Source organism: Strix uralensis, chromosome 19 (assembly GCF_047716275.1).
Source record: "Strix uralensis isolate ZFMK-TIS-50842 chromosome 19, bStrUra1, whole genome shotgun sequence".
NCBI lineage: Eukaryota > Metazoa > Chordata > Aves > Strigiformes > Strigidae > Strix > Strix uralensis.
Genome location: NC_133990.1, coordinates 9659374 through 9674325, shown reverse-complemented (window position 1 = coordinate 9674325; position 14952 = coordinate 9659374). Strand labels below are relative to the sequence as shown.

The 14952-nt window shown below is 45.0% G+C and overlaps 1 protein-coding gene across 2 annotated transcripts; it reads right to left on the bottom strand.

The window, feature by feature from the left end:
• Nucleotides 1-792: 792 nt before the first annotated feature.
• Nucleotides 793-12240, bottom strand: JPT1 (Jupiter microtubule associated homolog 1). Of its 2 annotated transcripts, none has more exons than XM_074889419.1 (5): nt 12037-12240; nt 8746-8888; nt 8017-8114; nt 6083-6110; nt 793-1766 (listed from the first exon to the last, which is right to left on the bottom strand). In XM_074889419.1, the coding sequence occupies exons 1-5, from the start codon at nt 12090-12092 to the stop codon at nt 1618-1620; spliced, it is 474 nt and encodes a 157-aa protein (XP_074745520.1). In that variant the 5' UTR covers nt 12093-12240; the 3' UTR covers nt 793-1617. The 2 variants fall into 2 exon arrangements, with proteins under 2 accessions (XP_074745520.1, XP_074745521.1); XM_074889420.1 differs by lacking the exon at nt 12037-12240 and adding an exon at nt 10744-10890.
• Nucleotides 12241-14952: the final 2712 nt, after the last annotated feature.

Genomic DNA, 14952 nt, shown 5'->3' with positions numbered 1-14952 from the left:
CAAAGGGAGGGCGGGTGGAAAGGCGCTCGCTTGGCCAAAGTCTCGGCACCCCTAAAGCAGCATTAACAAGTCCCACAGGTTGCGGGGCTCGCAAAGGAAATAGAATTTGATTATTTTCCTCCTCCGAGGCCAGAAAACAGGTAGGGAGGATTTACATGCGGCCGGTAGCCATACCGGGTTTAACAGCCGCTGGAAGGAGCAACCACCCCCAGATGTAGGCGAGGAGCAGCACGGTAGAGCAAATCCAGTTTTATAGGTTTAGCACCTAAGGCTAGGGCTTCTCCAAAACCCGTGTGGAAAGTCAGGGTAGTTTTAGGCACTGGTTCTTCCAGGAGGAGGGTGGAAAAGGCACACTCTCCCCAGCAGACACACCAGTTCTGACCAATCCTGCTGTGGCTTATCGTGCAGCAGATCCCCTCCAGAACTTCATGGCTTGGTCTCCCCTTCCACCCCCTCCCTTGTTAGGGTCTATTTATTTTTTTTTTTTTTGTGAGTAGAAGAAACTCTCATTTCCTCTATTTTCTTGAGAGAAAAAAGTATTTTGGATAAAGCATATTTTTTTATATATATATATATATCAAGCCATATTCCACTCTGATCTAGGAGATAAAAATGAAGAGGTCAGACACTTTCTTCAGGGGAAGATGGCACATGATGGTGACCTCAAGCCAGAACTCACCACCTCTGCTGCATTCCACCTCTATCAGAGTAGGGCATGTTGGCCGAGACAAGGACAAGTGAGAACATAGCAAAACCAAACCCATGAAATAAAACCCACACAGGAAACACTGCTTCAAAATTTCTATATTATTTACTTTTAAGCAACAGTCCAGCTTTGTGAAATTACAACACACACTTTAAAGGACGAGATTTTCACCTCATGGTCAAGCACCAGCATGATCATGCACAGCATTGAGTCAGTTGTAAAAAAAATGCCCTGTAATTTTTATTTATTTATACGATCCACTCCACCTTTACTGAATAAAGTCTGAATAAATCCCCTCCTAGCATTAGGCCAGGCGGCTCTCTGGTCATCAGCCCTCTATTTGGCACATACCCTGCTTCATAGTAGTCCAGTATCAAGATTTTCTAATTTTTAAATTTTTTTTTAAAGGCAGCATGGTGTACACTAACCACTTTATGATTTATATGGCACAGCAGGGCTCAAGGCATTTACCACATGCAGTCAATGAAGCCTTTTAGATCCCCAAATCCCACATGTGGAGGAAGGGACTGCTCTTGCTGATTGTTTGCTGGCCTGTTTAACCAGGATTCTAGACCCTTGTAAAGCTAAGGGGTTCTAAAAAAATCTCAGTACAAAAACCCTCTAAGCACACTTAGAACCAATCTACTCTCCTTTGAATTACATTACTATACTTCATAAAGCTTTCCCTCAAGTCTATCACTAGAAAACACTCATGTCACTTCCAGTAGATCTGGGGGAAACACAGGACAGAAGTGGAAAAAAACCTTGATCTCAAAAAAAGATGGAGTACATAAAGTGCTTCTTTTTAATGAAAGAAATTCGAGATGTACAGTCAGGCTCAAGTTGTGCAGTTCACAAGCATGGGGGAAAGAAACAAGACACGAGTTCAAAACAGTCAGGAAAGGAAAGGTTTAACCGAGGACTAGGCTGGACTTGCCACCGGGTGGATTTCTCCTGGACGGTGCAGGTGCTGGTGCTACTGGGCTAGGAACAGGTGCAGCAGGCAGGGATTTTTCTTCGTTCTGACCTGGGGCAGCTTCTACATCAGCCTCAGTGTTTTCTAGAAGAAAAGAAGCTTTTAAAGTGTTTGATGTGGACGATGAAAGCCAGATGGTTTGCTGGCTTAGACAGAAGATCAGCTCCTGTAAGTTTTCTCCAGGCTTACAGACACGCTCAGAGTGCTGCTGTAACCTGTTGGCAGGGCAGACTTCAGCCCTCTGAAGTGTTTTTCAGATGCCTCATAGTTCAGATTCAGGCATTCCAGAGCCACATTCACTCAGTTGCTACTAGGGGACCCCAGCAATTTTTTTAATTTTATTTTTTTAAATGACAAGCAGCTCAAGTCTGAAGTCTGGTACATATTAGTCAGGATATGACTGTGACAATTGTAACTCAAGTCTGAGCAGGTGCTGGAAACCAAGTCACAGAAGCACCAGTACTTGTAAGCAAGAGCTCAGATTTAAACTACATTCCCCATTTTGTAACTAGAGGGAAGAGGATCTGACAGACACTTCTGAGGCTTCACAGAGAACAGACTAGGGAATAGCCATGCATGGGTAGGCTCCAATCGTACATTCCCTGGAAAGCACACGATAGTTTAATCTATTTTAAATACTTCTCAAGAACCACAAGTAAAGACAGGACACAGAAGGAATTCTTCACAGGAAGCACTTTAGATACCGTAGGAAATTACTAATGTATCTGCTTCACTGACAATTAACGAGCACAGCAAGTACATTAGCATCTCACATTTTGATAGATTAACACAAGCAGTTATGAGTCAAAGGCCCAAATGAGCACCAAGTAGCCCCCGATACTTGGGGGGGGGGGGTGAGGGGAGTGGAGCTTCACCGCCAGCTCTGTGAAGATGTACTTCATCTGTTTTTAACAGAGCCCTTAGTTTCACCTAATGGTCACTAGTTCTTGGTTTGGAGGATTCAGGGAACAGCTGCACATTCACCTTAACCACCGCCTTCATGATTCAGTAAATCTGATCGTTTTCCCTCTCCCCCAGCCTTCTCTTCAAACTGAAGAGGCACAGCCATTTTAGTCTCTCCTCATAAGGCAGCTACTGCACCCCCTTACCTTTGCCATTACCTTCCTCTGTCCTTTGTTTACCTCCACTACAACCTTCCGGTCTTTACATTTCAAGGACAGTATACACGATTCAAGATGTGGGTATATCATTGTTTACAGAGGCAAAATGATGTCGTTTCACATTCTTTCCCTGATGAAACTCAGTATTTTACTGGCAACTCCAAACATTTCAGAGATCTTTCAGTAAGATGACTCAGGGCAGATCCTGGGAGTTAATTGCTGCACAGAGCTGAGCACAAGACTGCCCTGGTTTAGTTGTTGGGGTTCCCCCCCCCCCGCCCCCGATGTATTACTTTATACTTACTTATACAAAGATTATCCTGCCACCTTTTTACCTGCCTACCCTTATTTAGTTGAGTCCTGCTGACAGTGAGAGTTTCTCTCCATCAGCACAATTTGACTACTTGAAAGAGCTAATACCGACAACAAAATTGGAGACTTCACTCTTCATTACCTTTTCCAGGTCACGGATGAAGGCACTGAATAAAACTAGCCCCAGCATCACTTCCCATGGTTCATTTTTCCAACCTGAAAAGCAATCACAAAGCCCTACCCTTCATCTCCTATTCTTTAGCTACCTTCCAATCCGCAGGAGCAGCTTTCCTCCAGTGCTGAGGCAACTCAGTTTATTTTTTCTTTAAGTAATCTTTGCTGCAGACCTTTATCAGAAGCACTGAAAACCCACTCGTGTCCACTGAACCCCCTGTATTCGTGCTTATAACAGTATTAAAGAACTCCAGCAGCTTAGTATAGTCTCCATGCAGTCAGAAATAATCTATAGATTCTCTGCTGTATTCATTAACCCACGGGCACGTCTGAACACAACAGTTAATACAAAATTTTAAGCTTGAAGCTTCTGTAGCTCATGCATCCCACTGCCTGCTTACTCAGCAAGCTGAGAACAACGCTCGTGCAGCGCTGAATGCTCCATTGTCTGCGCCGTCAGCAGACAGTCCAGTACTGTGCAGTACTCATGACGATGACCTGTCCACCAAAGGCCAGACTCCACCTTCCTGTGCACCATGTAAAGTCGGTCACTGGTGACAGTCAATTGAGTGCTGTCTAGTTCTCCTTAGCTAGTCACATTCATTAAGTACACAGTGCTAACTGAATCACAAAAGAAACAAGAATTACTATCACAGGAGACTTTGGGGGCAGTTTCTAGAGCATTTAGAAGCTCAGGTAACCAGCTGATATACACATTAGTACTTCCCACATAATCTCAGTATAGATAAGTTTGCCAACCTAATAACTAAAGTGGTAAATGCAACAAGATCAGATGAAATGTTGAAGTTCTTCCCTTATTAAAAGAATCTCTGAAACAGCTTTCTATGGAGTATACTGCAAACCACTGGAAAGTATGATGTACAGAAAGGAACTACAGCTTCCAAACAGGCAGCAATAACACTGTTGCAAAAGGAACAAGTTTTCTTCCCCTAGACAGGCATGTTAATAAATATGCATACCTGACACCTACTTGGTGTTTTATAATCAGTTACATACAGAACATAATTTCCAAATTCAAAAGAATAAACTTTTTTTAAATGATGATGGAAATCTGTTAAGAATCTAGTTATGCTGTGAACTTGTAAGCAGACAGTTTTTACTTGGAGGTGTATTCATTCAGCCCCTTGCAAAGCCCAGAGGCACCTCTACATCATCAAGTACAAAATCACATGTGCAACAGGTGGGATGTTCACCAGCTCATGTCTGCCATCTCTCACAGCAGGAATATCAAGTGGAGTGACACAGCTAGCTCAGCAAGACTGTGCTCCACAAACCCATGATACCCAAAGCTATCAATGGTAGAAATTAATTTAACAGTCCATCAAAATTCCCAGGTGTCTGCCACAGACACTATTTCCAGGAAGCATTAACTTTTTACTTCTAAGTACCATTAGTGGAAGTTTAACATTCAAACCTTTGCCTGTCATTTTTTTAATCTTGACCATCTTCAAAAATTTCATTTTTAGTCATGGCCACAACAGTAAACAACCCCAGTTACTTTCCAGAAACACTTTTTTTTTTTTTAAAAACCACCTCCCAGCATATATTTACTTGGTACTTGGTAAGAACTTCCTTCACCATCACCTACCAGAACGAAACGGAAAGCCAAAAAATATGACACCTGTGAAAATGCAAACTTTTTCTAGGAGTCAGGAATATCACTTTGTACTCAAAGTTTCAGTCAGCTGTTGCTAACCCAGGCAGCCCCATTTCTGCTTCCTCCCATCCCATCTCCTCTTGCCTCACCGCTGCTTGCAGGCTCTCATCTGACCCCATGGTGAGCTGCTTTAAACAAATACCAGGAGAAGCAGCAGAGCCCTTAGATCAGTTTATTTCTATTATCAAACCACATCCTCCTACTTGAGACAAACTCTAGATGCCTACAGTGCTAATTAAGATCAGACAGACATGGGAAAGAAATACTAAAGAAGCCTGTATAGTTTGATTAGAAGCAGACTGCTAAAGAAGCAAGACTTATTTGGGGCACAGATACCACTTCAGAGGTAGTTAAAAACATTCTGGAATCTCTCCCACTCCCAGCAGAAGTCTTTTCAGGACATGGAACTGCTAATGGCTTTAGTGATCGCTCACAGCTCTCAGGTGTTGAAAGCAGCACCTAGAAAGCAGCAGTCAACATACACATTCCTCTCATCAGGAAGTAAGCTATTCTTAAGGTGAATCTTACAAAGGAGAGATTTCCAGCCTCAGAGCTAGAAAAAGCACTTCAAGGTTAACATGCATGCTGCTACGGGAAATGCCTCTGTTTACATTAAATTTGCAGTATGCATATGAGCTTCCTCGGCAAAAATCAGCATTTAAAAAGCGACAGGAACTTAAAAGCTAGTTAATGCAGACACTTTCAGATGCAGTAGCTGGTTTTGATTATTTCTGTGAATGTAGTGTTTGCTGTATGAGAAGACAATAGGAAAGTAGTAAATTGCTCAACTAAAATAAAGGTGACTACTATTTCATCATAAGCTACTGTGACGGCAGGATAATCTTTCAATCACCAACTGCTGCTGGCAAAATAAATGAACAGGACTGTCCTCGTTTTTAACCTGATGACTAACAGGCACTCCACCACTTCATTCCATATCCACACTTCCACTGAAGTAGTCAGGTCACTTTATTGATTCAATGGATTCAAGGGACAACCCCAAGCTGTCTCTCTCCTAATAGATGACCATTTATATATCCTGCAACCTCTTCTATTTCAAAAGCACCTAATTGCAAAAGGCTTTTTTACTAGAAGAGTCCAAAGGAGTTACTCACCAGAAGTTTCACCGCCACCATCTCCTCCCTAGAAGAGAGAGAAACGCATTATATCTCACACTTCACAATGTATATTCCCCTTCCATTAGGGGGGAGGGAACTCAATACTCCATGTAATGACCATAGCAGCTGGGCACACGGTTCTATCCAGCAACAACTTTCTGAGTGACAGACCCAATGAAGCACTTTTAGGCCAGCAACGGGGTCTCAGGGACAGACATCAACGTGGCATGGTGGGTTCTGCATGCAGATTTCTGCAGATTAATATTACAGGTTTCTAAGCACCAATTCTCATGGAGTGACTAATTTAATTTCATCAGCTATTTACCTAACATTTTTAAAAGTTTAAACAGATACTACTGAAGCAATCCTGATGGCCTGCAACACATGGCATACTTGTTATTCCCACACTGGGAAGGATGCAAGTGGGCAAGAACGCTATTATATACAGCATCCTGCACTAGGCAGCACTGACAGGAACCAGAACACTGTCACTGTTGAGCAGCAGTGACAAAGTTGTTATACTGCAAGCATTTAAGCAGTAGTTCAGTGTCCCCTCCTTCCTACTAAGCAACTCTTTCCAACACCAAACATTTATCTGTTGGCAAGGCCAAGAGCGTTTGCTCTATCCAGGATATTTAACTTCATTTGTGAAATACAGATCTGTTTTTTGCAATGTTACTGATAAAGTTTCCTTCACTACATAAACAGCTAAACGTTCTTTTCATACCAAATCTGTTCACAGGCTGCAACTTGACACAAAGATACAAAAAGTCTCCAGCAGCAGCCAAGGTTCCTCAATGGCATGAGGTTTTATCAACTTTTTCAGATTTAACATTATTACATAGTGAAACTGCAGTCATCAGGATATAAATGCACAGAAACTCACACAAATGTATCACCTTAAATCTCTGACTGGGCTACGGTACTGCTGGTTGTAGCTGTAACTACTGTATAAAATTAAAGTATTCCACATCGGAAGAATCTGTTTGCAAAGCTGAGAACCACAGCAATGGTAAACAACATTAACCATTAAATAGAAAATAGAATTAGACTAAATAGATTATTTTCATTTTCTGTGGTAGCAGCTATAAATTTAATCTCATATTTGCTAAATTGGAACAAGACATTTTCTGTAACAATGAACAGTTTTGTGGCCCAAAGTGCCTATTAATTACAAAAATGGGTTGTGATGATCGATGCCAATTATCAAAACAAAACTTGCTGTTTATAACCCATGAGGCAAAAGGTATCTGCCACAACATTCGAGATCAACAGTTTACCTACCCAGTTCTTTTCAAAAAACCTAAAGCTGGAGAGCTTTAAAGAACAAGGTTTCTTTTTTTTTTTTTTTTACTCTAGAATTTGTTTATGCAAGCACAGTCTACCCTAGATGTCTGTTTTTCCCATTAGATGTAATCATACATCTAGCAAATCCCACGTTAACCCTACAAATCATGCTCTATACTGCTACCAAGTAGACAGCTTAAAGTCACACACCTGATGGTATTATTAAAGACACTAACAGAAATAAAACAAGCATTCATGCTACTGAGGTAAGTACTTGTTGGGATGCGAAACCAAGTCCTTTGTCAGATCCACACAGAGTTTGTTGTAGGTAACTATTGTTTGTAAAATCTGTTAAAACACACAATTACACACATGGCTGAAACTACACTTCACACCAATTCATTTCTGTCTCATCAATAAGAAGAGTTCAGAGCTCTAGAAACTGGTCCTTGTAGAAAAATCCAGCCCTTCACCAACATACTGTAAGACTATCAGGTGGAAAAGAGAACCTTCAGGAAAGAACAGAATTGAGAATAAGGCTTCAAATCCAACAATGCTTCTAACTGTGTGAACATCAGTGATAAAGCCATCACACAGAGCATGAATTGTCCCATTATCAGGCTCTTCACAGTTAATGTACTGACCTTGGGATCTACAAAGTCTCCACAGTTTGCATCAGTTGAGTTTCTTCTTTGTGGTCCAGATGATTCACAGTCATCTCTGATTTCACCTGTCTTAGTCCCTACAAGCAGAGATTGATTCTAATCAGGTTGCAAGATAAATTTACTGGGAAAGCAGATCATAAAGTCAGAGGTTTTGTGGGGTTTGGGTGTTTTGCTTGGTTTTTTTTAAATTAAAGCTTTACCATTCTAAGAAGTCCTGATCCTTTAGATAGTAACTCACAGATTACTGTTTTACAACAGCATCTCACGCAGCCGAAGGTGTCATTTAAACAGAGGGAAACTAGGGTCCCAAGGCCATCCATACTGGCAGTGCTCTGCAGAAACTGAAGCTTAATCCCAGCTGCGAGTAAAACACAAAGCTAAACTTCCTCTGAATAATCAAGACCCATCAGTGCTACTCCAAATACTAAGATACAAGATACTGTGACTTGATTAACTTGGAGAAATTGCATCCAAAATACAATTCTCTGCTTGCAACATCTATGCCCAAGACTTGCATAAAACTCTCCAGAAGCAATTCAAAAGGAGAAATAAAAAATCCCATGCAAGTAGACGTAATTTATAGTCCCAAACTACCAAGTAGGATGCGAACTCTGGTTTCCACAATAAGCCACCGGCAGCTTCAGGCTGATACAAAAAAATGAATTAATGGATGTCAGCAGATGTGGAAACAAAGCACTACGTTCTTACCTGATGATTTAGCCCAGGAAGGTGGGTTTTCTTCAGGAGTTCCAAAGATGCTGGATGCCATTTTGTTCCTTCGCACAGGTTGATCTTTTGGTTCGTCAAAGCCCAAGGAAAAGTTGGACCCACCACCAGGAGGACGCAGCACTCTGCGGAGAGAGTCAGCTTTACAACCTTGTGTGTACCATTACCAAACTGCACTCCAACATATAAATCAGGACTAATAAGCCAAGAGGATCATTATTGGCTCTTGTAATGGGCAGTCATACAGACTAAACGCTGTCCAAACAGAAACCACACGAGATGACTGTATTATGCATTGGCTTTTAACAAATGACACAGACTGTCATGTCTTCAGTGCATAATTTGAACTATAAAGGTAAGCTGCCTGCCAGTGTTCAATCCAGGCACTCCATCTCCACTACTCTTCTCTTCAGCGACACAAAAATAAAACACTCCTGCACTCTACTTGTGCGCTTGCTTCATTTGGTGTCAACGAGAGCTGCTGCTACCAGTCTTCAGTCTAAGCCAATTAAAAAATAAAAATAAACATGTGGGCATGTCAAATTCCAGCTTTTTTAAGAGAACCCTGTGAAGGCTAATAATCTCCAAACTGGCAGCACAGCAAAGGCTAAAGTTTGGCATATGAGTCAAAGTACTGGTTGCATCACTGATGATTGGGGGCTGCAGCCTTTATCTAGTACTTGTTTCATCAGAAAAACCCTCAAGTCTGCAGCATGCTACTGGACTGCACTTAAAAGGTGCAAATAAGCAGTTTTAAGTTAGACTATTATTAGAAGAGACACGTGTACAAAGCTCCAGATATATAACCTAAATCTAACAGTCTTCTATTAGACAGACACAAAAGCAGCCTATTTGGTACTTCATGAGCTACACCATGGTCTGCTTTCCAACTTGCAGAAATCAACAGCAGCAAAATAGATGTTTAAATGTAAATTCCTTCAAATTTTATTTTCTTAAGCATGAGATCAAGGCCGATGTGTTAGTCGGAGAAGCCAGACAAAAGCCAGGAGAATAAAAATGTATAAAACCATATGAGAACTGTCACAACCCCCAGAGAGGTGCGAGTAACACCAACAGAACTGGGCTTTCAAGACATCCAGTGCTCTGAAATAAAGACCAGAACAAGCTAGGGATGGTGCACTTCCTCTTCTTTCCAAATAATTTAATAAATTAGTCAAGAAGTTCACAACAGAAAACAAAACACAGCTTGTTAATACACCAAACCCAGGGATTCAACACAAAGAACATGTCTGATTTTACAATGTCATCACCACAACGTTATAAAGCGTTCAGATTTTTTTTGAGACTTTGTGCCTATTACATTCCCAATGCAACACAAAAACACTTCTCCAGCCTTCAGAGCTCAAACACAACAGCAAGAAAAATTCACAAAGGTGTGAGGCATGGATATTTAGTGTTACTTAACTAGCAAACTACTTTTCCTTACAAATTTTTCTCCAAAGTTCTAATTACTAATGTTCACAGCTGCTAATGAGAGGATCCCAGGAGATTGTGTAGTACGTTTTAAGAATCCAAGAACCTTTTTATGACTTGCTTTGTCTCCTTTCTGAATTAAGAGATATGGTATAATGGTCTCGAATCGCTCCCTTATCTTTTTTTTGCCAGAGGAAATGTTCCCATGTAGAAGGTTTATTTTCTTAGTTACATGTTGCACCTACTAATCCGAAGAACAGTCTGTTCAAAGGAGGGCTTGTTCCCACATCTTAGATCACTTTTATTTTACCAGAGTAGTGAAATCAGTACTCGGACAGTGCAAGTTTCCACTGACAGTCTTAATGAAATTAACAGAAGAGGCAATTGAAGGAAAAAAGGCATCACTCAAACTGTTAAAAATAATCCTTCTTGTCAACCTCAGCTAAGGGTTGACAGATTAGAAGCCTCTCACAGCTTCCAGATGTAACACGCTTCATCAAAGCCACATTTAACACTTCAAGCAATGAACTGCTCTTAAAATTGCACCTGATACCCAGTGATGTATACTGAAAATTCATCCACAGCTCCATCCAGGAAGCACTCTTGTAAAGGGTCTGGGGTTTTTTCGCTTTGATTTAAAAGGCACCTCAAAATGCTAAAAGCAAACAGGAAGCATCTGCTTTGTCAGGCCAAAACCTTACAGAAAAAAAAAAAAAAAAGACACGATAGCTTGAAAAAAAGCCACAATCCTCTCCAAGCCAGCTGTTACTCCTGCAGAAACGCGACAAAGTGCCGTGCATCTCTTCCAGACGTACCTGCCAAGTTTTCTTTGTTTCGAGACAGGCTACGGCTTCCTCCCCGCCCCTTCTCAGCCGCAGCTCCCCAGCCCCCCCCCTCCCGCCCTCCCGAGAGCCCGGCCGAGGCCCCGCCGCAGGGTCGGAGCCGGGGAAGGGGCGCCCCCCCCCCGTCCCCGAGCACGCTCGCTGCGTGCCGACGGTCCAGCAGCCACAAAACGGCCACCCCGGCCAGGGCGAGGTGCCGGCCGGTCGCCGAGCGGCGACCGAGCTGCGAGCGGGGCGCGACACCGGCCGAGCTGGGGGCTCCCACCGGAGCGGGCAGGTGGGGAGGGCCGGGGAGAGCAGACAATGGAGCCCGCTCGGCCCCACCCAGAACGCGGCAGCCTCCGGGGCCGCTTCGCCAGGCCGAGGGGTGAGGACGGTCTCAGGAGCCGCAGGGAGGGGAAGGCGGCGGGCAGAGGAGGGGAGCAGAGGTGCAGCGTGTTCTCCCCCCGCCCCAACCCCCGCGCTGGGGCTGCGTGGCCGCGCGGCGAGGCAGGGAGTCGCCTCCCTTCTTTGTTAGGAAGAGGCAGGGACGCACACGCACACCCGAGCAGCCCGGGGTGGGTCTCGCCAGCTCCCACCCCTGCAGCTCCCACCCCCCCACCCCCGGGCAGCTGCGGCAGGGCACGGCCACGGCCTGCCCCCCCCCCCCCCCGCCGCGCCCCCCACCCCCCCCCACCCCCTTCTCCACCACCCCCCGGCAGCGCAGCTGACTCGCCGAGCCGACAAGCAGCCCGCTGCCCCGGGGTGGGTGCGGCCGCCTCCGCCTCCTGCCGACCCGCCCGGCGCGGCCGGGAAACGGCGAAGAGGAACCGCACGCGCTGAGTCCCGACCGGGCGGGCTCCCCGTCCCCGCCCCGCGCGTCCCGCCACCCCCCTCAGAGCCGCTGCGGGCAGCCCCCGCCCTGCCCGGCCGAGCGGGCGCCCAGGCCCCGAGGCGAGGGGGAAGTGACGGCCCCGCCGCCCTAATGGTGCCCACGGCCCGCGAGCCCCCGCCGGACCTGGAGCTGCTCCTGCCACTGGGGTCCATGCCCGAAAAGGTGGTCGTGGTGGTCATGGCGGCAGGGACGGAGGAGAAGGACGAAGGGGAAAGGGCAAGGGCTCCGCTGAGAGGCCAGCAGGGAGTGACGGTCCCGGTAACGGAGCTCCCTCCCCCGGCCCGCCTTGCCCTGCTGCTGCCGGTGACAACTGCAGCCGCCGCCCTCACCGGGCACGCCTTTTATACCCATTTTAATACCCGCCCCCTGACGGCCTCCTTATTGGACGGTTCAAACCCAATCCCGAGCTCCTACTCGACCGCGCCCTGCCACTCTGCCCCTTGGCCCGCCTCACCGTCTATTCTGATGCGCCTTGCCTCATCCCTAAGAGCTCATTGGTGAAGCAATACGTCTGCTCTGCAGTGATTGGCTGTGCCTGGGCGGCGGCGCCTTTTGTTGATGATTGGCGGGAGGCCCGTCGCTCATGTCAGGTGAGCTGTGATTGGCTCAGCCACACGAGGTGAGACAAAAGTCTCGGTAGCGTTTCCCTTGGGAGGGGAGGCCGCGCTGTGAGGAGAGTCCAGGCGAGGGGGGAGGCCCCACCACCCCACCGCTCGCCTTCCTCCACAAACACCCCTCCCTGCCCCGCCTGCCCCCAAAGCCACCTTTAAGGACATCACCTCAAGTGCCATCGGGGCACCAACACCCATCCCTGGTGCTCCACTTGGCCATCCCCACCGAGGCCCTGCTCCCGCACACTTACCACCATGTTGGGAGGTGGCCCAGCCTGTGTCAGCCTTGAAGTTGTCTCAGAGCATGTCAGGGCACATCAAAGTACATCGATGAACAATATAGAGGCCATCAAGGTGTGGGAGGTGTCTGCACAAGGCCACTGCGGCATTAGAGGTTGGCTCCAACGAGAATGGAGAAACATCCAATGGCCTGCAGACACATGCAGGGCTGCTGCAGCAGGGACAGCGTGAAACACTGTCACCTCAGAGCAGAAATAATAAAATATCGCACTGCAGAGCAGTGCAATAAAATAATTGGCAATATCAGACAATTTTGGAGCAGTGGATTATTCCACTGAGTCCCAGAACATCTATGGTAGGTGGGCTACAAAGCCCAGCAACACTGTTCACCTGTGTCTTAAAAGCACGAGGCTGCACACTTTTGTGCCATCTATCTTCCACCGAGTGACAGCACAAAACTGATACAGCACATTGATTTAAATTACCAGATGTTGTCCGTTGACAAGTCCACCTTTGATTTGGTGATGGGAGCTTCCTGAACTACCTGCAACATTCAGACACACAGATGCTTCCTTGATCACCACAACTTTTACTCCAAAATTAATGCATCAGGACCTCCCACTGCAAATATTATTTTAATTAGTACCTGCATAAAGGAGGGAGAAGTGGGAAGAAAGTCCCTACTTGTTCTATTCACCCCTCCCAGTTTGCACTAATAACAGCCCTTAATACTCCCAAATCACTTTTCTCTAGAAAGTATCTTTTTGGTCTGGAAAATGCAAGCTTTGTGCTGCTTCACCCTATGCACAACATGAGGTGCCAAGTGACTGAATTATCACCAGCCTTAATACTAACTCATGAAAGAGCTGAACTGCTAAAAATACACAAATAGGACCACAGTATTTTATTTTTTCTCATCTTGGATCTATAAAAAAATTCTTGTTTAAAATAAAAGCCCCAACCACTATTTAGGTCCCCAGGGAATTCTGTCACATCACATCTTTCTAGAGGTAGATTAAAGGGAAATTTTAAGTAACCTGACACAGTTGTTTTAATTCTATTATCCCTTAGGCTTGGGCATTAAGAAGTCAAATGATACCTACTTGCATACAGGTAAGCATCTGCTCTCTTGGGAACTTTCAGAAGTGTTTTGTCATCTAAATGCTTTCTATTCAAACCCACATGATTTGACTCTTAAATTTGTACCCCTGAGACATACGGAGCCATTTTTTAAAGTCAATATGAAGAAAAACCTGTTCCCTCTGACAAAGCTAGTTTTAACAAACAGCTTTAAAATTCTAAACCTCCAGTATATCCAAGGGACCCCACTGGTATCTCAGGCAATCCTGACTGCAGAATAGTCTTTAAATAAAAGCTGCTTTGCTGATTATTTACCCATAACAAGATGAAGGGGTTTACAAAGATGACTACAGAAACTGGGCTTAGGATCCTTCCCAGGATGATGACATTTGACTAGAACAATTCTCAGCAGCTGTCCGAAAACCTCAGACACCAAACAATTCCACCTGTTGTTGAAATACAACCAGCAATGAATGCAAAAAGCATCTGGAAGTCTGAACAAGACTCCAGGAAATGCAAGGGTTAGACAAGGAGAGATACCATTGGTTTGAGAAAAGCCTCAGCTCGGTCATCATCCCGTGATCAAGGGTTTCTTCTTCACACCAGTCTCTACTACTTACGGCACAGTCAAAGAGCATTCTTTCTTTATTCCAAGCACATCATACAAAAAAGATGTTTTGACTCAGTCTTGTCTTCTTCCCCCGATTCATTCAGAGCTGAAGGTTAAAAGTAAGCGTCAGCTAATAAATAATCCTTGTTACAGCTGGATTTGCAGCTGCCAAAGACTTTCACATCTGAAGCGATGCAGGGTAGAAGTTCAGTGGAAGCCTGGCACCCTACAGACTCAACAGCTTCTCCTACCGAGCTGATGCTGTAGCTTGCAAGAGTTGTGAAAGTTGTTTTGGTGCCTCTCTACATCTTCAGGTAAAGTTCTTAACAGTAAGTTACTGTTTGGGAAGGAGGTTTGAATCACAATGTCCAGACTCCTCTCAAAGCTGCAGAGATGTAGTTCTGAACATAAACAGAGTGGCCAATTCATGCTGCTGTTCTTGTCTGGGCATCCAGCATTACCAAGTCTGGCAGTGTACTCCAAAGCATTGTTCCTTAG

What these genes read in the sequence shown, in the direction of transcription:
- JPT1 (XM_074889419.1), bottom strand. Translation starts at nt 12,092, where the DNA reads ATGACCACCACGACCACCTTTTCGGGCATGGACCCCAGTGGCAGGAGC. An exon ending in AGTGGCAGGAGCAGCTCCAG is followed by an intron (nt 8,889 to 12,036) that starts GTCCGGCGGGGG and finishes CTCTCTCCGCAG; the next exon opens with AGTGCTGCGTCCTCCTGGTG. An exon ending in GAGACTTTGTAGATCCCAAG is followed by an intron (nt 6,111 to 8,016) that starts GTCAGTACATTA and finishes TCTCTCTTCTAG; the next exon opens with GGAGGAGATGGTGGCGGTGA.